General features: G+C 41.0%; 1 protein-coding gene across 6 annotated transcripts in view; it reads left to right on the plus strand.

Annotated features, from left to right (window-relative positions):
- Positions 1-10,422, plus strand: part of LMO3 (LIM domain only 3) — an 86,707-nt gene extending 76,285 nt beyond the window's left edge. For all 6 annotated transcript variants that reach the window (XM_048827689.2, XM_048827670.2, XM_048827700.2 and 3 more), the window contains one exon: positions 6,010-10,422. In XM_048827689.2, the coding sequence (XP_048683646.1) occupies positions 6,010-6,115 (106 nt within the window). In that variant the 3' untranslated portion in view covers positions 6,116-10,422. The remainder of the gene's footprint in view (positions 1-6,009) is intronic.
- Positions 10,423-26,987: the final 16,565 nt, after the last annotated feature.

The raw sequence follows: 26,987 nt of genomic DNA on the forward strand, positions 1-26,987 counted from the left end.
CTCAAACCACTGAGCTATCCCTCCCCCTGTAAATAGTAGTAAATAACAGGACCAGATGGTATTCATGCAAGAGTTTTGAAGGAACTCAAATATGAAATTGCAGAACTACTAACTGTGGTATGTAACCTATCATTTAAATCAGCCTCTGTACCAGATGTCTGGTAGCTAATGTAATGCTGAGTTTTTAAAAAAAGTCTCCAGAGGTGATCCTGGTAATTACAGGCCAGTAAGTCTAGCTTCAATACCAGGCAAATTTTACTATAGTAAAGAGCAGAATTATCAGATATACAGATGAACACAATTTGTTGGGGAAGAGTTAACACAGCATTTGTAAAGGGAAGTCATGCCTCTCCACACTGTTAGAATTCTTCTAGGTTTTCAACAAGCACATGGACAAGGGTGATCCAGCTGATCTAATATACTTGGACTTTCAGAAAAGCTTTGACAAGGTCTCACCCCAAAGGCTCTTAAGCAAAGTAGGCAGTCTTGAGGGAAGGTTCTCTTGTGGATCAGTAACTGGATAAAAGATACGGGGGAAAGGGTACGAATCAGTTTCCACAGTGGAGAGAAGTAAATAGTAGGGTCTCCCAAGGAACTGTACTGGGACAGTCTGTTCAGCATGTTCATAAATGATCTGAAAAGGGGGTAAACAATGAGGTGGCAAAGTTTGCAGAATTTGCAAAATTACTCGAGATAGTTAAGTCCAAAGCAAAGCAGTGGCAAAAAAAGTTACAAACGGATCATGATTCATCATGGATAGTTCTCTGAAAACAATGTGCAGAAGCAGGCCAAAAAGAAAAAGAAAAAGAAAGAAAGAAAGAAAGAAACCTAACAGAAAAGAACATTGGGAACCATTTGGAGAGGGATAGAGAATAACACCGAAAATATCATAATGCCACTATATAAATCCATGGTATACCTATACCTTGAATACTGTGAGCAGTTCTGATTTCCCCATCTCAAAAAAAGATATATTAGAATTGGAAAAAGTACAGAGAAGGGCAACAAGAATGATTACAGGTATGGAACAACTTCCATGTGAGGAGAGATTAAAAAGACTGGGACTGTTCAGCTTTAGAAAAAGAGGAGACTAAGGGCAGATATGATAGAGGTTTATAAAATAATTAATGGTGTGGAGAAAGTGAATAAGGAAGTGTTATTTGCCCCTTCACGTAATGAAGAATCAGTGGTCGCCCAGTGAAATTTACAGACAGCAGATTTAAAACAAACATAAGGAAGTACTTCCTCGCACAGTGCATAGTCAACCTGAGGAACTTGTTGCCAGGGAATGTTGTGAAGGCCAAAAGTATAACCGGTTTCAAAAAAAGAAATGGATAAATTGATGGAGACTAGGTCTGTCAACTGCTATCAGCCAAGATGGTCACGGATCCAACCCTATGCTCTGGGTGACCCTAAACCTCTGATTGCCAGAAGCTGGGACTGGATGACAGGATGGATCACTCAGTAAGTGCCATGTTCTCTTCATTCCCTCTGAAGCAGCTGGCATGGGCCACTGGTGGAAGATAGGATACTTGGCTAGATGGACCACTGTATGGCCATTTTTGTGTTTTTATGAATTTAAGATTTTCCATACCAAACTTTTAATAATCTTTGAAAAGCATAGCAAAAAGAGGTGTGCTTTATTGGGCTGCAGTGAGTGATGTGATATATATATTGTACCAATTCTTATCAAGGAAAGCATGTAATGCCAGTATTAGCCTTTGATTAGACATTTAGGTCTTTTGACAGGACCGTAAAATTAGCAAACCATAGGTATATATTAATGAACTATGAGGTAAAATAAAAACTATTCTATTGAAATGTGTGCATAAGCACTAATCAGAGATACACTGACAGATCAATTAACGTTTACAAAAATTGGGAGGGAGGAGAATAAGGGACTAACTGTAATTGGCTGCAAGGAAAAGTTTAAGGGTGTTTTGTATCTTAATGGAGAGATCATATGGCTGCCGATCCTAGAAAAAACCTATTAAATGCTTCCACAGTCTGTTTCGTACTTTGCGCCACAGCAGCAGAGGCGCTGTGAACAGAGCCATCTTGGTTCCAAGCCATTTTTCTTACCTTCTCCTAAGAAGTCCCCACTGCCTTGTCATGAACCCTGTATTGACTGCTACAGTACAGGTGGCAGGTAATTGTGAGATCCCTTTAGCTCTCAGCTCTGGAAAATGAAATGGCTGTTTCTTGGAATGCAAGTTTTATACTTCTTGTGATGATCCAGGCATGTCATCGGTTTCCAAACAAGGGGGTAACAGAGGTCATTTTATGATATAAATGGCCTTCATTTTACCATTTTAAAATATGACAGGCGTTTTAGGATGGAGGTTAATTATATTGGTCATTCCACTAATATCACAGACATGTCAAAAGTATTATCGTCAATTTATGGCCAGTAAGTCCAATCTGTCATGTTAGTTCTGCCTAAACTATATTTTCCTGCCCACCTTTGCATGCTTATTAGGTGAAACGTACACGGATTCTAGAAAAGAAACGTTGCACAGCACCAGCCACTACCATCTGCCAGACATAGCCAGAGATGAAGTAAACACCTTACCTCATTTTGCAGACACCAATTAATGGAGAAACCCTTTGCTTTACCAGCAGTCCATTTCCACCCTTTCTCCTTCCCCTCTTCTCCAAAGGGAGATGTGAATGCTTTCTGTTGAGTCCTATGAAAGTGGAAATAATGTAATCCCATCTAGGAATGAATGAATCTCCAAAATGTGGGGCTTCAGATGCTTAGCTGATCTAGCTAAACCATAGGTCTGAAAATTTAACGAGATTTTGGCACTTTGTTCCAGTCCGGTTTCAACTAGAAGATACCAAACCTATTTTTGAGGGTCAAATAAGATCAGCAGTTTGGGAACATGGTGGGGGGGGGGGAGGGAGATAAGAGATTTTTACCTTATCTCCACCGATTAGTCTTTTCATATCCTACTAGTGTATTAGTACAAAGTGTCATTGAATGTGAGTTGAGCTTCCATTTGGTGATAGTCTGTTGTCACCAAAATACAGTTCACAGATATAATATTGAAGGGAAAATTCAAGACTAGCCCTTGCCCCTGCAAACATGATTTAGTCACTGAGGTTCCACAGCATGTAAGTCAGCACAGAATTTGGGCCTTAGTATTTAAAATTACTGAATGCTCTTCAAGAGTATAAATATGAAATCGTAAAAAAACTATATGATTAACATGGTACACATAGGCCCAGATTTTCAAAAGGTATGTAGGCACCTAACTAAGGTCAAGGAGATAACATTGCAAAAGCAAAATGTGATGGGAACAAATCTGCAGTTTGTGTAAATGTCCCTGCTCCTTTCTAGAATAGGACAGTGCACTCCCTGCAGATTATAAGGTTGGCTGGTAAGGTAGGTCTTTAGGGCTGAAAGATTAAATAAAATAGTGACACAGGATTTTGTCATCTTGGAAGGAAAGAAGCAAACATTTAAAGAAAAAAAAATCAAAAGCTTTGCAGCTTAAGTTAGTTTTGCTTCATGATGTATTTTAAACATTTTAATCAAGTTATCCCTGGGTTTGTTTTCTCCTTTCATTTTGTTTTCTCCTTCCTAACTGTTTGATTCTAGAAATAATCCTTCTGTTACCCTGGAACCCCAGAGTAGTATTTGAATGATTGTATGGGTTTGAAATAGTGCATTCTGCTAGACAAGCAGATGTAATCATGTCTCCCTCTAGTGGCTGGCCCGCAAAGAGTGACAGCCTGCTGCTTACTCATATTCTTCAAATACTAGGAGCCTGCATTTTCTGTACCGAGTTCCTGCGATCTGTCCCCGTCAACATCAATTGTCATATATTCGTCACACTCGGATATTGTTTTCAGTGTCTTCTTTATTTTATCATCCAGTGCAAATACTCATGCAATAGAAAATAATAATTAATAATTTTGTATTTAAAGTCAAACATGCTTTTTTTCTGGAAAATGAACGTGTATGTGAAAAGGCAACCTATGTATGACTTCTGTATCTAATCTGGGGAGCTGCAGTCACATCCATCCACTTTTCAGGCAAAAAGATAGACTAGGGTTCAGTTTGATTTTGGGAATATTTGAAGAATCAAGAGTAACCTGAAGAGAACTAGTTCATTTCAATAAAACTCCTTTTCAATATATCGACTCAGAATATTTTTTCTGGTGCTTACAGCCCATATAGCGGGTTTGGGGGAAACCTGTAAATTGTATAAAATAGGCTTGACCATAAATAACTTAAAGATTTCAGGATCATTCCATAATCTGTATTTTCAATCATCATCTGCAGCGAGCAGTAATACTAGAGGAAAAAAATCCACAAATAGACAAACCAATTTTCCTTTAAGAGCAAAGCTAATTCTTTTCAATCCACGTTTTTATTGCACTGTTTTCTCTCTATCTGTTTAGCTAGCATAAGGATAAATTTCCAAAGCTACCCAGTTGGAAAATAAATGGGTTCACTGTTTGTCTAGCATTCCAGTCTTTACAAATGTAAATCAGTCCAACTGCTACTCATTTAAACCGCCAACTTCACAAAACATTAAAGGGCTGCTTTCAATACACAATTTAATCTGTGACAATTCACCAAGATTTCTGCTTGAACATCATTAGAAATTGACTATCTGATAAAGAGAGACCACTAGCAAAGGTCATGAGGGTCACCTTCTGTAATTATACAAAGTTTTACTGGGTCAACTACAGCACGCACCACTATTTGAAGGTTAAATTGTTACAATTAAATACATATACAGCTATTCCCATAGCTACTCTGTTGTTAAATGTACCGTAAACAACACAAGCATTCATTTCTGACCCTAATTGTGTCCAAGATGTCCCCATTTGGAAATTATACAGGAAAGGACATTATAATCTGTTACACATGAAACAATACTTTATATAGTAAGATGCATAATTAGCTGATGGAAACTGGTTTCATTTATCCACATCAATGCAAAGGGGTTCATTTGGGTTACTCTCTTTAGTTTAATTGGAATGCTGCAAGCAAGGACTCCTGATATGTTTTATAGCTGGAGAGTTTGCCGTAAACAAAGGAATATAATCCTGCTGCAAAATCGGTCATTAATGAAACTTTTTTCTGTATACTAGGCCCCTCCTTGTTGTTCACTAGATGTGTTAAAAAGCACTTCTTTGTTTTTATAAGTAGCCTGATAATCATGCACGTATCTCTTAGATTGAAATTACTTAAGTTTGAAACTAGATAGTTGAGTAAACATGCTTTCTACTCCTCTGAGACAATAAAATACAAAATACTATTTTCTTGGCAATGAAGTTGTGCAACATTTACTAGAAAACTGGGATATGTAGACTGATTATCACAAAGTGGGAAGAAATTACAGCTATTTAGTAATTAAATGTACAGTTGAGTCCTACAGGTAAACCTATTTATGTGTGTGTCTACATATGCTTACGTGTGTGTGTGTGTGTATATACACACAAACATATATAGATGTAATTATATATACACACACATTAAAATGTTTTGATTCAAAGGACATTGGAATTTAGTGGCTATTGGCAAGAACGTTCAGCTGGAATATAGTATGATAATTTACTATTTGTGTAATACATAACCGTGTGTTAAGCATTCAACAGCATATGATATCATCCTTTCTCTGATTTGTGTAAAGAATTAGACTAACTTTGCATTCAGCCCGTGGTCTTGGATATTATCCTGTTTTATCTGTGCAGGTGTGACCTGATCTAAGGCTCTCATAGACTTCAGTGGGCTTTCAGTCAAGCCTTTGGTTGAGGGACCAAAAAACACTCTTATGCACCAAATTTTGTTGAAAGCAAAGAATATATTTAGCACAAATCCAAAGCTGGGCTTTCATGCACTGTTTTGCAGAACGTTGCACTAGACACAATAAATGTATGCCGCATCGGCCGTACAACAAAATTACGAACACTTACAGTGCAACTTTTTAGATTTAAGAGCACATTGTTCCATTGTAAAACTACCTTTTCTTTTCTTTGTTGTATTTTCAGATTTTGTGTTGGAGACAAATTTTTCCTAAAGAACAACATGATTCTGTGCCAGACAGATTATGAGGAGGGTTTAATGAAAGAAGGTTATGCACCCCAGGTTCGCTGATCTGCCGCCACGTCGTTAAGAATATAAAGCACTATGTTCTTTTATCTTTTTTGCTCAACATGTATATAAGAAATGACACAGGATCCTACTGAATAGCGTAGATATAGAGAGACAGGATGGTCGCGTGGAATAAAAGGCGGACTGCATATGTATGTAGTGAAAATTGCTCCAGTTCAGAGTTGAATGTTTATTAAAAGGGTAAACTGTACATACTGCTGGATTTTTATTTTATTTTATTTTGGGGGGCTTGCTATTGTTTTTTTTTTCCCCTTTTTGTGTCATTTGGCATGAGATGTTTATTTTGGACTATTGTACATAATGTATTGTAATATTTGAAGCACAAATGTAATACAGTTTTATTGTGTTACCATTTGTGTTCCTGTTTGCTTCTTTGTATTGTTGCATTTAGTACAATCACTGTCTAAACTTATTGTATATTTATGCTTTCTGTATCTACCAGCTATTTTAAATTAGCTGTAACTTTCTAGTAAAAAAGAATTAAAGAGCAAATCCCAACCATTATGCTACAGTTAAGAGCTTAAAATACTACTTACATTACAACTATTTAAAAGAAAATAATTCTAGCAGCAACCACTGCAAGCAATGCTATGGTTAACGGTCTATCAGCACTTGTGTTATAAGCCTCTATTTTTCAGGGGTTAAACCTCAGCTGTTTAATTGTATAGATCTCCTCCAAGAGCACTTTTATTTTATTACAAATTTTTGAAAAACATGCCTGGCTGGTTTGGGACATATTATAGAAGGTACAAAAGTGAATGATTTTGGGTGCTGCTTTGTGCTGCTAGATGTTCAAAATAAGTTTTGTTTTATTTTTAAATTAGCTGGAAATTAGGCCCTAATGCAAACCAGTGCCTTTGGGTATCTTGTAACATATATATATTCTGAAGTTGTTTAATTTGGAAAAGTGACTTCTGCTCTTGTTTAGAGATCTTTTGTAAGATCAAATTTCTTAGGCTTTGAGGTTTGTTTTTTGAGGGGTTATTTTGTGGTGTTTTGGTTTTTTGCATCAAGACTTAACCCTAACTTTTCGTGGAGAGTTGTGTGGCTGTGTCCTAAGTGACTTGTTCCAAAATGATGAGGTTAGAAGGCATCAAGAACAGCTTAGTTATAGGGTCTGTACACATTAGGGAAAAGACCCTTTTGGCTGACAGTAGGAAAGTGACTTGTTGCTGACAACTACCCTTGGTGGCGGTTGAAGAAGACAATTTAAACACTGACGTAGATGGGACAATAGTTTTAAATATCATTACAGAAAACAAGAAATATCACATTCATCCACGTACCAATTGTACTGTTTCCGATTGTGTCAAAAAATTCTGTCCTGCCTACGCTGGCAATTAAATAATCTTCAACACCTGGTAAGAGTGGTGGGGCCCCTTTCCTGGCAATCACGATCAGGAGCAAGTCCATCTCCTAATGTAGATGGAGCTACATTTTAAAGCCAAGAGACTGTTGCCTCAGCAGCAGGCCCCTAAGTATTCATATTCCGGGCAGAGCTTAATGACCAGTTAGGCTGAGGTGAGAACTATGAAGGGATAACATGTAACAAATGGGCTAAATGCACAGTCAATCCTTTCCTCTTTGGCACTATTAAAGCTCACCAGGAAAATAGCCTGTGTTTAAATGACTGTCTCGTATGAGGCCATGAAATTTGGGTTTTCTTTCCACTAAGAATCTTTTACACAAGGTACATCAAAGATCTTTGTGTTCCCTCTGTTGGTTTGATTTATGGTTGCAATGCTGTCCTGAGCTCCTCTATCTCTTTCTGTGGTCCCCATGGTGGAGGGGAGGAGATTCCTTAGTATCTATTGTGTGAGTTCTGAGTAGACTACACAATGGATTGATTTGGAGATGGATTTTTAATCCTGATATCTGAATTTCCAAATTTGTCCTTCTACGAGAGATTTAGCTTTATAATAATGTGGCTTTTTGGTATGGATATGAACCCAGATTAAAACTAAGGGCTAGTCACAAAACTTAACTTTCACTGATCTAGAACATGGAGGAAATGAATGGTCACTAATATCATAGTTCATTCTAGTCAGAGAAAACAGTCCCATTCAAAGTTTCTCAAAATTTTCAGAGTACAGACCACATCTTAATTGAGAGATTGTGACGTGGGATCACAAATCTCCCATTTGTGATCCCAATCTACCTCTTCCACTCCCATTCACAATTACATAATACCTCTGTAGTGACTACAGCACTTGCTTACATAGAAGGGTCATATTAGGAAGGTATTTACATATTTGCTTCAGTAGTAATAAGTCTTTTTGCCTTTTTAGAAAAACATAAATCACAGTCTCCTGTTGTTCCTTCCTCCACGTCCCCACTCCAACCTGTTTTGTTACTTTCAAGCTAGAAACAAGAATGACTTGCTAGCTCTTCACAGACCACAGTTTGCGAATCTCCAATCTATTAGAGTCAGGGCAAGGGATGTGAATTAAGAAACCTGGGTTCTGTCCTTGACTTGCTGTGACCGTGGGCAAGTCACTCAACTTATCTGTGCCTCAGTTGTCCCATCTGTAAAATGGGGTAATATTTACACTGCTTTTGTAAAGCATTTTTGGCTCTTCAGATGCCAAGAGGTATATGTGCAAAGTATTATTAAGAGCATTAGTTTATACTGGGAAAAGTCAGGGGAGCATTTTTTGAAATGCTCAGTAGGCGGTCACTTTTGTAAATTAAAGTCAGTCATAGACATGAGGGAGAAACAAATTGAAAACAGTTAATAATCCATTGAAGACTTTTGACATAAGGATTGAAAGCAGATAAATGACATTAGTGTTGTAAACTTAATAGCAAGCTCTTGTTAATACAAAGTACCACTGTTCAGATCTGTACAGGATTAGTGAAGAGAATGGATTGTGGAGTATGGGTGGGAGAAAAGTGGCTCTCATGTGTGAGCTTGTTGTGTGAGATATATGTATCAGGCACATAAAATAAGTGTGTGGAGGATATTATATATATCCCTTGATTTGGGGGCGGGGTCAAGAGAAGAAATAATCTGAAGTATGTGAAAATGTGCAACATCCTATTTTACATAATTTTAAAAGTTAGAAATCTAAAATGTTTTAACTGAACCACTACCAGAGAACAAAAGACAATGTTAAAGAGAGGTGATCTTTCTCTGAGAAGCTTTACTGATCAGTTTAGCTGAAGCCTAACCCTGCCCTCATTTTCTTTTTAATCATCCACCTCTGTTTTGGCCTCTTTGTTGCTGCTTGTGATTAAATTCTCTGCATATGAAGAAACGTTTCTGTGGTTCAGCTTGTGCTTGTTTGTCAGCCAAGACTGCTTCCACTAGCATCTTCTGTCCTGGCTGTATTTTCTCTCTATAAATCTCTAAATAGAGGTAAACTGATGTTTTAAACAAATTATATATCTATATAGTTCTTGCACTACTGTTTTCTAACCCACCTGGTGATGTAAAAAAACAATCAAACCATATTGTTTCAATTGTAGAAAGACCCTCTACCAACTGCTACCTTAACATGCTGTGTCTCTGCTGCTGCTGACAAATCAAGACCGCTTTGGCTCTGCAAGAGCAGTGACCGAGGTTGAAAGTTGATCAGTGTTTTTTTTGTAATTACACTTTCATCTTGCTTAATGCATTTTCTGGTTAATTTCACAGACACCTTTCCCTCCCCTCCACAGTGTTCAAATTTGTACACACCAAAAAAGTGGTATGGGGGAACCTACCACCACTCCCTCAAAATGTACTTAATTGCCAACATATGAAATGACTTAAAGAAAACAGATAGACAAGGTGCATGAGGTAATATCTTTTAGTGGGCCAGCTTCTTTGGTGAGAGACAAGCTTTCGAGCTTACATGGAGCTCTTGTCTCTCTCACCAAGAGAAGTTGGTCCAGTAAAAGATATTATCTCACCCGCCTTGTCTCTCATATCCTGAGACCAACACAGCTACAATAACACTACCCACATTAAATAAAATAGAAAGAAAAGTGGGCAGCGAGGAGGAAGTTTGTGAAAAACAAGGGGGATTGGTAAGGTTTAGCCTGCACAGACAAAGTACTTAAAGGCTTTTTGAAACATAATATGCAGCAGCTTCTTATAATTTTCTCAGCGGTCGGTAGTTTACGGTCATCTGTACCTAGAACAAATCTTGTCAAAAAATGAAGGTCTGTAGTGATTGCTGGGTATAATTTTATACATTTAACTGATTCTTCTGAAAGCTTCAACTGTGCTGCTGTTGTCAGACTAAATTATCAGTTTATCCATTTGTTGTTTAATGAATAAAAAAATCCTCCTAAATCCTATCAAACTGGCTTTGGAGATGTTGTGGTTTCAATAAACAATAAGCTTTAATGACGTAAACTACAGAAAGCAAAGTGTGTACTATATACAAAAGCAGTGGTTTTTATTCTTTTAAATACCACTTTAGGTAAAAAGCCAATTACATATTCACTTAAATACCTTTCTTCCCCCAACCCCAGATATACAGACCAAAACCTGTTTAGTGTTCACTTCAGTGCATTGCAAAAAGAAACCATAACACAATATACCTGAGGTAATAGGCCATTAGCACAAACATGTTCCTCATATAAACCTTTTGCATAAGAACCCTTTCTAGAAGCTGCCACTTGTGGGTGATAGAAGTATTATAAAGGAAGTGATTTTAACACTGTTTAAGTCAGTTAAAGCCAAGGCATGTCTGTTTAAAGCCTTAATGGAACGGTTGGATGTACCCAGTACCTTTAAAATGCCCTTCTGCTGATTTATATTCATCCTGAACTTGCTAATAATGAGTATACATAAGCAAATATCTTCTACCTATTCAGTATGTCATTGGTATGGAAGTACCAGAAAATATCTCACGTAATCAATGTGTTCAGAGAGTTATCTAGCACAAATTACTCATTAACTCAATAGCACATAATAAAAAAGAACATCAATTAATTAATGAGTCACCCTCAGATCACTTTGATTACAACACAGCTCTGTTGAAACAGCAGTTATAAATGGAGCTGCCTGGCTTTATTCAGTTTGCAATTGCCCCATTATTTTGCTGAGACCGGTGTCATATTTAACACATGCCTGCAGGTAATTGTGTGATTAGTTTCATAAATGAAGAGGCGAAGGCAGCACACACAATATCGTGCTTTACAGAGAAGCCTAAACAATCAGGAAGCCACAATAATTCCCACAATGCTTGCAAACCGTCGTCGCATGAAGGCATTGAACTGCACTTGTGTTGCAGGTTCTTTATTATATTTTAATGCTTACAATTCCCATAGCACCTTCCACCCAGTGCAAACATAATTGAATTATGTATCCCAGCATCCTGTGAGGCATTATCCCTATTTGACAGATGAAAATACTGAGGCATAGAAGTTAAAGTATTTGCCCAAGATCACACTGTCAATCTATGCAACCCAAACCCAGCATTAGCAGGGCTCCTAAATGTGCTGCCCTAATCACTTTACCAGGATCCTTTATCAATAGAGGCCCTAATTCTGCAATGACCTCCAGTTGGGCAGCCCCCACACTTTGCCTGTCCAGTGCCCCACTGATGTGAGTGGGGTTCTGGCAGGCACAGAGACACCCTCCCTTACAAAGCTGATTGGAGGGCTGAGGCCATGAACAATGTAACGTATACTGTAGATTGATCTCTTGAGACTTCCACAAAAGCAGCTTCTTTTTCTGACCTGAAGCTGCTTAGTACTTTCAATTTGAATAATGCTTTAAAAACCCACTATTTGTGACTTGTGGGTGGTAGCTATGGTATTTTCAAGCTTTCTTGTCACCTAAAGGTGTTTAAAATTTAAAAAAAAAAAAAAAAAGAGGAAAGCCTAGTAAAAGACTACAAAGTCACCACATACAGTTCCTAAACTAGTTTGGTTAAATGCCATTCCAATAAGCTTATAGTGTAATTATAACAGTTCCCTTAGGTAAGTAAGAAACATCTGTTAGTAACACATAGCAGGTGTTAGCAATTACACATACCGAAATTTTTTTCTAAAAAAAATGTTTTTAATTAAAAAGAATTCTGTTGTCTGAAAAAGGAAAGCATGGTAAGTCCAAACATGCTTTTGTCTGTGTGGCTTCAGGTCCCGTCATGCAAAATGATAAAGGTAAGATCACCTTAAATTAGCAAGGCTTTCCATGGTTGACTCCAGATTATTGCAGTCAAAACTGAATTGGGTTTCAGTGCAATTTTTTAAACCACATACAACTGGTATTCTACGGTGTGCAGCTCACTGCCTTCATGTGATCACTGAACATCATCTAACGAAAAGTATTTGAGCATAGCCTAGGTGGCTGAATTTAAGCAACAAATATAATGGGCATTGTGTGAAGGGGTGTAAAAATGCAAGTAATGCTGCCTCATATTTTGTTCACATTCCCTTTGTCCCACTAGTGGGAAACAGTTTCTAGATTATGCTAGAGACAAATCAAACTCTAATGTCAAACTACTTTGAAGAAATAGCCAAGAGCAATTTATAGTTAATGATGTGATTTGCTGTTGCCATTGAGCAATAACAAGAAAGCTAGCTTCACAGTAGAAGGCCAAGCATTTTAGGAATGTGTTTAATATCTGATTTTTTTTAAAAAAATGTAAGTAACTCACTCCCCTTACCCCCAGCCTGTGAATATCATGATTAGGAGCAGTTTATGATTCAAATCTCCCCCCACACATGCACACACCTTTGCTGTCCTTTTAAATTAAAATGTATAAAACAAACTGTATTTGAGCAAAGCAATGAACATCTATGTTAACACAATCTATGGATCTGCCTTGGCATCCAGCTGGGACCCAATTCTTCAAGACCCTGTGATGCTTTTGACAAAAGTATTGTAAAATTCTAATATGGGAACATATTCTTTCTACAAGCGGGTCTACAGCAGTGTAAATTAGATTATTTTTCTTCACTTTCTGTTCCACAGGTGTATTCTGTATTTTTACACACACACACACACACACACACACGTATGAAAAATAGTATCAATATAGTTATAGTAAAGAAAAAATACATACATTCTTTACTCTCATAATTAATTCACATACTCCCAGAAAGCACGAACGGCTTTTATTAACTTTTTCTGCTTTTAAAAAAATATATATTTCTAGTATTACATTTATCCACTAGGTTATGTTGTAGGTTTTGCTACACATCTTTATTTCTTATTTATAATATATGCCCATTGTTCAGGCCTTTCTCTCCATCTAAATCATTAATGTCTATATTAACCACAGCCAGACCAGTCATTGGTAGTACCTGTACACCAGTCCCCAGAATAGATGAAAGAATTGAGTATGTAAAGCTTTTTTATTCTGAAAATATGGCATATTATATTAGCAAGAACTTTTCTGTACTTAAAATTATTATTTATCGCACACATTTTATAGGCCATCCATTACTGTAGTTCAGTGTCCAGGTGTCCAAAAATGGTTTTGTAAAGTTCAGCTGACATAGGAGACATATAAAGGTATAAATAACATAGCAACAATTGTAACAGTATTTTAAATACCCAAAGTAGAATTATCACTATAGAGTACCTAGTGTAGGAAATGACTCTTGGACTTTGCTACCCAAATACTTAGGAAGATAAGGGTGTGTGTATTTTGAAAGTGAAGATACTAGGTGGACTGTTGACATGTAACTGGCAAACGTCACTCATTGAGAGTGGCAGTCACAGATTTGGCCCTGCTGTCACACAGTTATGCCAGCTGAAATGTCACTTATAAGCAGGGCTGCATGCAGTGAGGAAGATTCCCCTTTCAACTCCCTCCTCCCAGCCCCTAAGGATACTTCGGGGTTTCTGAGCACACAGGCAAGATATCTTTCCTCTCCTCGTCTCATTGCCCTCATCCACCACAGTAGGTCTCAGTGCTGCAGGGTAGGAAGGGGGAGAAGTAGGTGGCCAGCTCTGTTGCTTTCTGGCCTTAAGCAAGAGCACTTTGCACCACCATGGTGGAAGGGGAGGAGGAAAGGCCAGGTAGTAGCTGAAGAGAGGCACAATAGTGAACCCAGAGAGAATGAAGACAGACAGGCACCAGGAGAAGGACAGGGAGGAGAACAAACAGCGTAAGTACAAATAGGGGAAGGATGGTCTTAAGGCTAATGCACAGGGCTGGAAGCCAAAACTCATGTATTCCCTTTGCAGCTCTGCCACTGATGTCCTGTAAGACCATTAGGATGTCATGGTGCTTCTCTGTGCCTCCAATCTCATATTGATAAAATGAGGATAAGAAAACTGACCTAGCTCTCAGGCAGATGAAAATACTTAAGTGCCTCAGATGAACATATCATTAATAAATTAATGTTAAAGGAGGGGAAAGAGTGACTCAGAAGACGATTGCTCCCTTCACACATATCACTCAAGGAGCTGATTGGGACATGGCAGCTATGTACACATTAAGAGACTGGGAAAACTGGACTGAGCCTGTCAAATTCCCATGGGCCTACAAATATATCAAATAGCAATTTGACCAGAACACAACCCTTAAGTCAGGGCACCCTGGGGTGGTTCTGTTGACCTAGGCAAATTGACCAGTGTCCAGCCTAAAGTTCCTCACACACATTGTTGCTGAATGTACGCACCCATAGACCAAGAGTGTGGCTTTCCTGAGCACCAACTCAGGGGTACAGGGTGGGTGTAAGGTGCCCTCTGTGCAGCTGACCCATATTGCAGGCTACAGCATGGGGGAGGGGAGAAGGCAGCTTCCATAGGTCACTACTCCCCCCACCCCCGCCCTTCTCAAGTAGGTAGGCAGGGCGTGGTTAGCCAAGGAAGTATGGTTCAACCGTTAGGGCACTAGCCTGCGATTCAGACCCTTGGCCCTGCTGTGTGCCCTTGGACAAGTCATATAGGTCCGGATCATCAAAGTAATTTAGGCTTCTGACTTCCATTGATTTCAAGCAGTTTACAAAAGGCTTGGCTTTTTGAGGGCAGGTTTGGTTATAAATTCATTCCAATGTTTTATTGTGCCACGAAAATGCAGCAGTTCTGATATATTTTTAGGTGATGTTGGCATTTCAACTAGAGCTTTTGGTTTTTTTCTGCAACTGCCCTCACCTGCCCTCCTTCTCAGTTATATATCCTAAGGGCTTTTGCCTGCATTTTTTTCTCCATTTAATTTTATTCCCTCAGCTTCAATTACCTTCAGAACTTGTTTTAACCTTACGTCATATTTGTCCCGAGACTTCCCTTAAACGTCACCTGTATGAAACTCCCACTCTTTTCAGGCCTTGCAGAATCTCACTAGTTTTCCTTTGGAAGATGTCTAAGGCACTTGTTATGTAGAAGGGGAGGCAACAAAAACAGCATCTTCTGAATAGCATTATAAAATTTTATAGTTGTCAGGTAGGTGCCATCAGAAGATGGAGAAGATGTTGCCAGAATCCACTAGCTGCATCTGTTATTGTTAATATTTGTCTTACAATAGCAGAGGCAGAAACATAGGCATCAAGGGGAATATTTACACTGAAAACGTAGGTGCTGAGTGAGTTTAAGCGCATAGGGAATTCGGCGGGAAATATTTGGATCAGTGGAGCCAAAACTGGGAGTTAGGTGCCTAACTCTGGGATTTAGGTGCTTAATTACTTCCAGAGATCCCACACTTAGTATCTGTCTGTGCCTCAGTTCCCTATCTTCAAAATGGGGATAATGGCACTTTCCACCTCAGAGGGGTATTGGAAGGCTAAGTACATTAAAGATTGTAAGATAGTCAGATATGATGGCAGCAGGAGCCATATAAGTACCTAAGATATACACGACCCTTCCCCTGAAGACAAATGACATACACAAAAAAGAGAGGGGAGGGAATACAATCAAATATATTCAGTTTATTTAATAGTCTCATAGTTTCCCAGGCCAGAAGGGACCATTGTGATCATCTAGTGTGACCTCCCATGTAACGCAGGCCATAGAATTTCCCCAAAATAATTCCTGGAGCAAAACTTTTAGCAAAACATCCAATCTTGATTTAAAAATTGTCAGTGATGGAGAATCCACTATGACCCTGGGTAAATTGTTCCAATGGTTAATTACTTTCACCATTCAAAATGTGTGCCTTCTTTCCAGTCTGAATTTGTCTAGTTTCAACTTCCAGGCATTGGATCATGTTATACCTTTTTCTGATAGACTGAAGAGCCCATTATTAAATATTTGTTCCCCATGTAGATACTTATAGACTGATCAAGTCACTCCTTAAAATTCTCTTTGTTAAAATAAATAGGTTGAGCTCTTTGAGTCTATGACTATAAGGCAGGTTTTCTAATCCTTTAATCATTCTCATGACTCTCCCCTGAACCCTTGCCAATTTAGCAACACCCTTCTTGAATTGTGAGCACCACAACTGGTCACAGTATTTCAGCAGTGGTCGCACCTATGCCAAAAATAAAAGTAAAATATCCTCTCTACTCCTACTTGAGAGTCCACTGTTTATGCATCCCAGAATCACACTAGCTCTTTTGGCCACAGCATCAAACTGGGAGCTCATGTTCAGCTGATTATTCACCATGACCCCCAAATCTTTTTCAGAGTCTCTGCTTCTTGGGGTTAAAGGCACCAACTTCCCCTCTGCCCCGTGGGTGCTCGACCCTCACCCCCCACCCTTGCCCCACCCCAATTACCCCCCCTTCCCTAAGTCCCTGCCCCTGCCCCTCCTCTTTACTGCCTCCTCCCCGGAGCGCGCCATGCCCCCACTCCTCCCTCTCCCTCCCAGAAAGTCCTAAGCGCCGCCAAACAGCTGTTAGGCGGCAGGTGGGAAGTGCTTGTGGGGGGAGGAGCAGGGATGCGGCACACTCGGGGGAGGAGAAGGCAAGGAGGGGTGGGGGTGGGGGGAGCTTGGCTGCCAGTGGGTGTGGAGTATCTGCTAATTTTTCCCTGTGGGTGCTCCAGCCCCACAGCACCCCCGGAGTCGGTGCCTAAGCCTGCAGTAAAATCCCCATCTTGTAAATATGGCCTACATTCTTTGTTCCTAGATGTATGTGTCACAGTTCAGGGTAACTGCACCTCTATTTCCCCTCAGTGGTCCAGCAAGGGCACTCAATCTAGACATGTCCCTCTCCCTTCTGACTGGGGTATTTCCATGTTTCACAGTTCCCTGCCTTCAGTGAGGTATTTCCAGGACACATGCTTGCTTTCTCTTTAGAGACTAACAGGTGTAAATGCTACAGTTAGAAGGTACTACACAGCACTTTCTAGGCAAGCCTACTTAATTCTTAAGGTTAAAATCAACATAGAAAGAACATACTAAAAACAATAAAAGAATCTGCACACATGGTAAAAGGTGTACCAGAATTAACCCTAACCCTAACATGGATTCTGGCAAGAGCAGTCCTTCAGTTGGGCCCCCTCCCCCGCAAATAAAGGGGGATTCCTTTTTGGCCAAAGTTCCTCACAGCTTCAGCTCAGAATAAGCACCCAGTATTATGAGGATTCAGTAGGCCCAGTCCTTCCAACCCTGCCCTAAGGATTGGGGTCCTCCATGGACTATGGGCCTTGTCCTTTTGCTGGATCAGGAAGGAGGACCTAAGCTAGTTCAAAACCAGGCTGTTTTTATCCCAAAACCCCTGTCTTTGCCTGTTGGTCCCTGAAGGATCCAGTTTGAACAAGTATATGCACACATCTTGGGTATGAGGGAGGAGGGTGCTTCTGAAGGTTGATAATCCCAGTAGCACCCCCACTCCCAAAGGAAGAAGGCAAATACAATGGCCCACTAACACATACACAAATGCATTTTAATGCAATGTACCCAAAGGCATTAACCCTAATTCAATAAGGTTCATCTGAAGTCCATAAAATTTGCTCAGGATATCACAGGAAATGGTCAGTCTGCCACAGTATACATTTACATTTAGCCACATTAAAACACTTCCAGTTATGTTTTCTCACAATTACAAGCGATATAAAGTAGGTGTCCATTCTTCCCATCTGCTTCTCAAATCATTATTAATTGGCTGAATACATACAGCAGAGGAGTGTCTTGAGAAGATACTTGAAGGAGAAAAAGAGAGTAAGGGCCTTATGAGTAAATTCACATTAGACCATATTGTTGCACCACTTCACTTAGAAAAATTATCTTCAGCCCTGCCACCTCCGCGGGTTTCCCAGTAGACTGGGCATACAGACTGTCCTACAGGTCTGCTGGGAAACACTCTGGCCTGTGGGAAAATCCCTGTCAGTTTGGCAGCCCTTCTCCATTCCCTGCATCCCGGGGAAAAGCAGCTAATAAGAGCTGCTACATGTGCTAATGGATAGTTAGTGCCCCCTCCTCGCTGTCAACATAGAACTGGAGTGTTCCTGGTCTGCACCACTCAGCCCTGTTCAGCAGGTCCTCATTTGGCTGCCCATTTTCCTTTGGCCTGGGGGGGGACTGTGAAGAGCACCCACTACTGCTGAAGCTCCCCAACTCCCCACACCTGGGAGAGGGAGATGAAGATTCTGTACTGCTGGCATGTTCTCCTCAGCAGAGCAGCTGGGAGATGCTGCTTATTTATGGGAAATGAAGTGAACGGGGAATGAGTAGCAAGGCCCAGACTTTCTAGTCACACAGAACTGATCACCCTTGCCCTGCCCCCCCTCTGAGGCCCTGCGCCCACCCACTCCATCCTCCCTCTGCCACTCACTCTCCCCACCCTCGCTCACTCGCTTATTTTCACTCGGCTGGCTCAGGGGGCTGGGATGCAGAAGGGGGTGAGGGCTCCATCTGGAGGTGTGGGCTCTGGGGCGTGGCCAGGGATGAGGGGTTTGGGGTTCAGGAGTGTGCTCTGGGCTGGGATTGAGGGGTTCAGAGGGCAGGAGGGAGCTCAGGGCTGGGGCAGGGGGCGAGGCACAGGGAGGGGGCCTCAGGGGTGCTGGCTCCAAGGAGCGCTTACCTCAAGCAGCTCCCGAAAGCAGCAGCATGTGCCCTCTCTGGATCCTACGTGGAGGCGCGGCCTGGCGGCTCTGTGGGCTGTCCCATCCACAGGTGCCACCCCCGCAGCTCCCATTGGCCATTGTTCCTGGCCAATGGGAGCTGCAGGAGTGGCGCTTGGGGCGGGGGGAAATACGCTGAGCCCCCTGGCTGCCCCAATGCATAGGAACTGGAGGGGGAACATGCTGCTGCTTCCGGGAGCCATGGGGAGCAACGGCAGGCAGGAAGCCTGGCAGCTCCACTGCACAGTGCCGCCAACCGGACAGTCAATGGCCCGGTCAGCAACGCTGACCGGAGCTGCCAGGGTCCCTTTTCGACCAGGTGTTCTGGTCAAAAACCAGACACCTGGTCATCCTAACTTCAGGAGTAGAGCTGCAGGGCCCAGAGCACATGAGAGCAGCAGAAACAGCAAATAGTAGGGTGACCAGATGTCCCAATTTTATAGGGACAGTCCCAATTTTGGGGTCTTTTTCTTCTATAGGCTCCTATTACCCCCCACCCCGTCCCTATTTTTCACACTTGCTGTCTGGTCACCCTAGCAAGAAGTTACAGAAGGGTCTGTTTGGAAGTGGGTCTGGAGGACAGACTCCGGGGGGGGAGGTATTGGGGTCCTGTGGGGGGGTCAAAGTATGTGTGGATCTGGGTATTTTGGGAGGTGCAATCATTTTGGGCATCTGTGCAGGGGTCAGAAACAATCCTGTGTTGAGGTTTGCTGCTACTTGCTGCATGGCCACACAGGCCATACTATGGGTTCTCAAGCTGAAAGTCTTGTGGAGCAATGAACTTGTGCTCTTCCTCTTGTTTATGCCAGCTCAAAATGAGTTAACTTCCAATAACATCTCATGTGACAATCCAGATCCTGATCCAAGAGGTGAAATTCTGGTCCTACTGCAATCAATGGGAGTTTTGTCACTGAGATCAGGTGGGCTAGGATTTCACCCCTTGTGTGAATGTTGGTTTGCAGGATCAGGCCCTAAGCCCTCTTCAGGCAGCTCTTCCTGTCTACTTCAGTTGCTTTGCCAGAGCCACTGCTAGTCCTCTCTTTTGAGTCTCTTAAGAAGAGGCTGCTCATCAGAGTGCATAATATGATATGTTCTGTGATGTGTACAACTGGGAACCGACATAAGTTGGAGCAAGCTCACTTTCACTCATCACCTAAGCCAAAATTTGAACATGGGTCTTCAGAGTTAAATAGTTAGTATGATAATTTCTCCCACCTCCCATTGTCCTCCTCTCCCTTAAAGACATTGAAAAATGTTCTTCCTTCAGGCTCCTCTCCTGTATGTTCACAGCTCTGTCTACAATTAGATTTCAGTCCAGGAGATATTGCTAACCAATACCCATCTACAGTCTGCAGAATATTCCATGTTTACAAGTAGGAAAGTCATGCAGTGCGGGCTTACGTAGAAATATTGAGCTTTGCCAGACTAACACAAAGATAGGGAATTCAGCACTTACAAGCCTTAGAGCATCTTATGCTCTGTGTAAGCAAGTGAGCTAGTGAAACTAAGTCTGTAGTGTCTCAGATGGGGTCAGAGATGGGAGAATGGTTTCTTCTCCTCCGTCACCCAAGAGGGGTTTCCACTAACAAAACAACATGAGGATTTCATTTGAAAGAAGAAGAAAAAATGCTAGTAGATAAGTGTCCTCTTCAGTGCACTGGGAGGCAGAGACTTGTGATTGTTCAGTGCCTACTCCACGTTCCTGCACTTCTGACTTCCATTCAGCGCTTTTGCACCTGAAAGTCCAGTATCTGCACCTCTGCTTCCTTCAAGACATTATTAATCTCTTTGATGTCTGTTCCTAGGAAACCAGAGGCCCACAACTCTGCCACTATGCAGTTAAAAACTTAGGCGATGCCAGCGGCTGCTTAAATGTAAGGGGACAGAAATGATTAGCTCTATCAACTCTTTTTTTTTTTTAAATGGAAGTTAGACAAGCCCACGGCATACTTGCACCTGTGATTGCTTGCTCTTTCCACTGCTATGCCCTATGGATCTGCTTGCTTCAAATGACCCTAAGGCAATAAACCCTCAGAATGCATCCAAATGGTTCTCCACTTTTGTGCTGGCACACTTTCAAATCACAGAATTAATGGCCGTGATTTTCACATTTAAAAAATGGACTCCATCATCCCGTCTTTGTTTTTACAGAACTACAGTCTCTTCTTGTACAGATCATCTAACCTCCAACCAAAGCTAAACTAACCAAAGGTTGTTTTCTTTGCAGGGTTTAACATTTTTGCTCTATAATTATTTGGATTTAAATAGCAACCACAGGCCCCAGTTGAGATTGAGGCTTCTTTGTCCTAAACATTGTGCAAACACACATTAAGAGCCAGTTCCTGCCCTGAAGAGTTTACCCTCCAAACACACACAAAAGATGGAAGAGGAAACAGAAGCACAGAGAAGTAAAATGACTTGAACACCCTAGCACAGCAGGGCAGCAGCTGCAAACAGAACCTAGGTCTTCCAAGTCCCACTCCATGAAATGACATTGCTTTTCCTAGGGTCTGGATGGGCACTACTGCTCAGAATTTGTACAGGATCATTCCACATACTTTGGGTTCCGTTGCTATTATTAAAGAACTAAACTGCTCTATCAGAATGTCTCATCTTTATTGCAAATCTTTAGCCCAGTCTTGAAATTGGTCCTACACTGTCTAAAACACAAGTAATGCAAAAATTCCTAACAGATTTTTGAAACCTGCCTGGAAGGGGTCCACCATATAGTTGTAACCCTGAGAATCCCATTGCCTCTATTTTTTTCCTGGTTTTCTTCCCCAACGTCTGAAAGACCCAGCATCCTTTCCACTGAAGAGGGTGAGGGATAGCTACCACTTTGGAGTCAGTTCAGAGATATTCTATCTGGAGTATTTACTGCACATATTTTTAGAAATGCCTCTACTCTATAGATCACTTTTATACTTTGTAATGTAACAGGGACATTTTTGAAGGCCAAGGAGATCATGATGGTGTTGTGGTTTCTTTAGCCAGAAGGACTAATTACACATTCAGTTCCTGACTTTCTTAAATTGGGATTTGTTATGTGGGTATTGAAGAACTACTACTTGCATTTCCTTAACGAGGCTCAAGCTTTTATTTAACTCAGAAAGAGAGAATTGCAGAGAGTTTCAGGCATAGCAAATAGCTGCCACTTTTCCCAATGTGACAGGCACCCCTCAAACTTACACCTTTGTCACTGCAGTTCTGCAGATGCATCCGGATTGGGACCCTCATTCAGCTATCTGATCCATGTGGGCTGGCCCCCTGTGCTCATGTGAGGTCCTACTGAAGTCCCACGGATTTCAGTGGTACTTCACGCAGTCATAAAAGTCTGCCTGCACAAATCCAGTTCCAAGATGGAGGTCTTTATGGCAGGATTTTCTAAGAGCGTTAGGCAAGGAGTTGAAAGTCAATGGGAGTTGAACACCTACCTCTCCCATTTGTGTCTCTGAAAAGTCTCCCCCTTAGACAGCTGTAGAGTACAAAGTGAAACATTGATCACAGATGCTTGAAGCCAAGTAGAATTACATGTGCTGGCTGTAGGAAGAAGTTAGAATAGTGAATTGTAATTTAAAGCTTGATTGGGGAAAGAACTAAAAACAATACTGCACTGATAAGCGGATGAACTGTCTGATTCAGTAGGTCTCCAAATTCCAACAATGAAATTGAAAGAAGGCTTCAGATTATATTTTTCAGGCAAATTAATATTGAAATTATATTTTAGCACAAGCATATGAACATTTTAACCTGGAAACAAAACCCTGCTGTATTTTCCAGTGTGCATGTGGATAGATTTAGGTTTTTTAACTAATTGTTTGGTGACAAGAATAAATCTAGCCATAGACTGAAATTACTCAAGCATTGGGGAAAAAAACCAAGACAGTAAAGAAATGTGTCAGGGGGCACGGTTCTTCCATTGACCCTCCCAGTCAGCAGATGATGGACGCTTGCAGGAAGATGCTAATTCTTGTTGACTTATTGTGGCAGGTGTGGCTCATTAGCTCAATCCTGAATCTCTCTCTTTTACTTATGTTCAAGTGCTCATATACGTACACTCAAATATATCAAAAGGGGTAGCAGCTCTTCGGATCAGATGTGTCCTTTGGGAAGAATTTTTTTTTTGCAGGGGTGCGGGGAGGGAGGGAGAGAGATAGGTGGGAAGCATATTTAAACATATGCATAGCAGCTAAATATTTGTGCAGTGGAACCTTCCAGGTCTGGAAATGAAAGGTCCTCCTGCCGCAACTACTCTGCTCCTGCCATATACCATCAAATGGGATTTATTTCAATGTAATTAATTAATAGATAAGCATTTGTTTTGCTTTCATCACTATAGCACCTCCTTTCAGAAGACGTGTCTGAATATGCATAGTCTAATGATATGAACATTGCAATTTGCTTTATATTTAAACAATGACTTCTGTTACTGATGCCGTATCGGTTATTAGGTTGTTCATTTAGGCCCCAATTCAGCAAGGTACTTAAGCTTATGCCTACATTTAAGCAGGTGTCCCTCTGATTTAATTTCCAGGGATCTGTTGACTTGACATACAGATTGGTACATCAGAACATGAAATTGCCATACTGGATAAGATCCCAAGCCCATTTGTGGTGGGAGGCCAGTGGGGGAGGTCTCTGGGAGGGGTGGGGGCCGGGCATAGAGATCTGTGGTGGAGGTCTCTGGGCAAGGGGGCGCTGGGCATAAGGGTGGTGTGGTGCGGGCCCGCCCTCAAGGGGAAGGGCTGGGCAGGCCAGTGTGCCTTTGGAAGCTGCAGGTTTGTAAACAGTGCCCTCCTCTTGGGCTGCACAGAGCGGGGCTGCTCTCGCCACACTGTGCCTCATTGCCCCCAGCCTGCCCTTCACTCTGGAGACTGACCATCCCGCCCCCCTGCACCTTGCCCCATGGGGACCCACAAATATGTTTGGCGCCGGGCCCACAAAAAGTTAATCTGGCCCTGATTAGCTATGGTCATTTTACGTCCCATTTACATTTTTATGACTAGAATATTGCATTAAGACACAATCCACGGTAACCTGTTGTGTTGGGACTCTCATCCTGGCAAACTTTCACAGAGGCATTATTGCCTGAGAGGTTGCATTGCTCCCTGGGAATCTTGGGAAACATATAAAGCAGCCATGACTCTACCCTTGCCTCCTATGGGTTTATAGTGCTGCTGGGACTGGGAGAGTCACTCTGTCCTTATGAGCTAGAAACAGAAGATTAGACTGTGCTGGGCCCCCGAACAGGGCTGCCAGGTGGAAGGAAGGAGACATCTCCTTGCACTCTCTCCCTGTAGTCCTCATATACCGTGCAGTGTGGGACACAATCTGACTCTGTGTGTAGGATAATGACTATTGAAAATGAACACATTTTCCTTTTCACCATTACAGATACAGAGCACAAAATCAGAGTGAAGGGATTTTTTTTTAAATACACTTTCCATGAAATGGCTTTTTTTTTAAAAAAAAAAAATCACATCTGTATTCATTTTAACGGTCACTATGGTATACATACAGGCATATACGTCGAGTAGGTATAGTGTAATATTACAACTGCATGAAATTTTCATAGGCTATATAGAGTTTGACCAAGATAGGAAGACAGTCTGATTATCTATAAAAATGTAATGCAATAATATATTATCCTTTAGTGGAGATTAAATAAAGCCAATTTTCTTTAGGCTGAGAGCATTTTGTTTCCTACTATCAATATAGGTGGCAAAATGTGCACTTTACTGTAAAAAATAACTGTACGGCTAGTTCCAGTATGTTGTTACTATCAACTGCTTTGAAAGCTACACTCCTAGATTACAAGGTATCAAGGAGAGTGAGGGAAAAATGATCCAGCCTGAGCAATGAAGGGGTTAATTATTAGACCTGAGCTAAAGGTGTCCTCACATCTAGGCACTTCATCAAGCAATGGAGTCAGGAAACAAGGGAGAACAGATGAAGGTGCTAGGGATAATAATGATGGCAAGTAATGATTTCCCTAGAGATGGTCTGATCTATAGCCACCAGCAAAGAAAAAAGGCTAGATAGTACTATAACATTACCTTGGAGTACTTAACAGACTCAAAAGCAGTAACCTGGTGTCAAAAAAAGGCCCATCACCCTGCTCATTTTAGGTATAAGAGTTATGCCAAGGTACAAGAGGGGAATGCAAAATTCACATATGAAATTAAACAGCTGAAAGGTATGATTTAACAATGCTCAAAACTCAATAAGCCAAAGATAAACAGCAAATTAGATGACTCAATGTCAGGAGGAAAAAACATCTTCCATCGATCCCATCGTCAAAAATTAATCTGCCTGAGAATGCCCTCTGCTCCAATCCAAGAGCTGATGAAGAGTGGAGGAATAGAGTAAAACCTATGTACTAGTGCTTCACCTTCAGGCTAGACCCTGATTACAATCTCCTGTGAGACATTTCAGCATGAAGCGCCTCTCATGTTGGGACTGCAAAATTAAATTGCGATCAATACTTTACAAAAATAATTGGGGAAAAATGTTCAAAAGTCAGAGCTGCACTGTGTGGCTGAACAAACATATGAAAGTTGTTTCCCCCCTTCTCCCCCCCCTTACCTTTCTGGGGGTTATTCTTCAGGATAGATCAGTACAAAGGCATCTCCTGATAATAGTGCTCTTAGAATAGTTTCACTCACCTTGTTAGGGAATTTCAGAAGCAGTAAAACACTTACAGTGTGCAAAGTGCATTGTATTAATGCCACTTTCTGAATTTCACACACACACACACCCTTTATTTTTTAGTTCCAATCTAGATTTATAACTTGTTATTACCTTTTTTGGCGGTTGTGTAATTCTCTTCTTTTTTTTTAGTGAGAACATCAAAGATTTTCAATCGGCACACAAGCGGGGCGGGGGGGGGGGAGAGGGGAGGGGGAGGGCGCAGAGGCACAACAAAAAACAGTGTGCCTTTTGGATTGTTAAAACCTTGCCAGAGATGATATATTTAAAATTTTCATAGACCTAAATGTTGAGATCTGTAGCCAAAGTCAGCGTAAAATATGTTTAAATTAAACCTTTTCGTGCCTTCAGCAACTCTTGCTGTACAGACTCTCCCACTTTTCCTGGCTTAAAGTAGCTCTCATCTCTGGTCAAAGAGCTTCTTCGACTCCACACACGCAAAATTGGAGGAAAGCAGCAATTTTTCATTTTTCATTTTCAGAATTTCTCAGTTAATGGAGAAAGAGATAAAGAGGGAAGGGATTGGGGGAGAACATGATCTTATCCAGATTGTTTTAGGATTTTATGTTTATGCACAGTTTGCAGCAAATATTCTGAAGTTTATTAGCAAGGTTTATGAGTGTATTTAGGATAAGCCAAGCAATTTTGGTGTTAAGATATGGTACAGGAAGTATCATAAAAGAGAGTGCCCATAATATGTCTCAATGTTACAGTACAACAAAATACATATCAAAGGGAGATATCAAACGTCCTTTAAAAAAAGAGGTCAGCATACCTCATTAATTCATGTTGGCAAGGGGAGAGCAGTTTGGGGGCTCGGGAAATATTGTGAAATAATCATCAGCTGCTTGTTTATTCTTGGTAGTGGAGTGCCTTTAAACACTGGAGTTAAATCTGTTTGTTAGTTAAAATGTACAATACAGTGAAAGAAAATAACTCAAAGTAAATAATATTTTTACATAGTAATCACATGGATTGCATTTTCCAAGTCATGAAACACAGCAGGTCGTGTGGTTATCTTTAAGGGGGGTGGGGTGGGGGAACAATCCTCAGGGATTTTATGAATCATAGCCAGATGCCTATAATCCCCCAGAGGTGTGATTATCTCATGACAACCACTTTCATTGGAGTTGTCTTATTGCAACCACATGAAAAAAAAATCTTTATTGTGAAGGAGGGGATATTTCCTGCTAAAGGGGGAAAAGCAGCAAAACTGGCAGTTCTGAATGCTGAGCAGCTATTTCAGCCAAACAC

The sequence above is a fragment of the Caretta caretta genome, chromosome 1 (assembly GCF_965140235.1).
Source record: "Caretta caretta isolate rCarCar2 chromosome 1, rCarCar1.hap1, whole genome shotgun sequence".
NCBI lineage: Eukaryota > Metazoa > Chordata > Testudines > Cheloniidae > Caretta > Caretta caretta.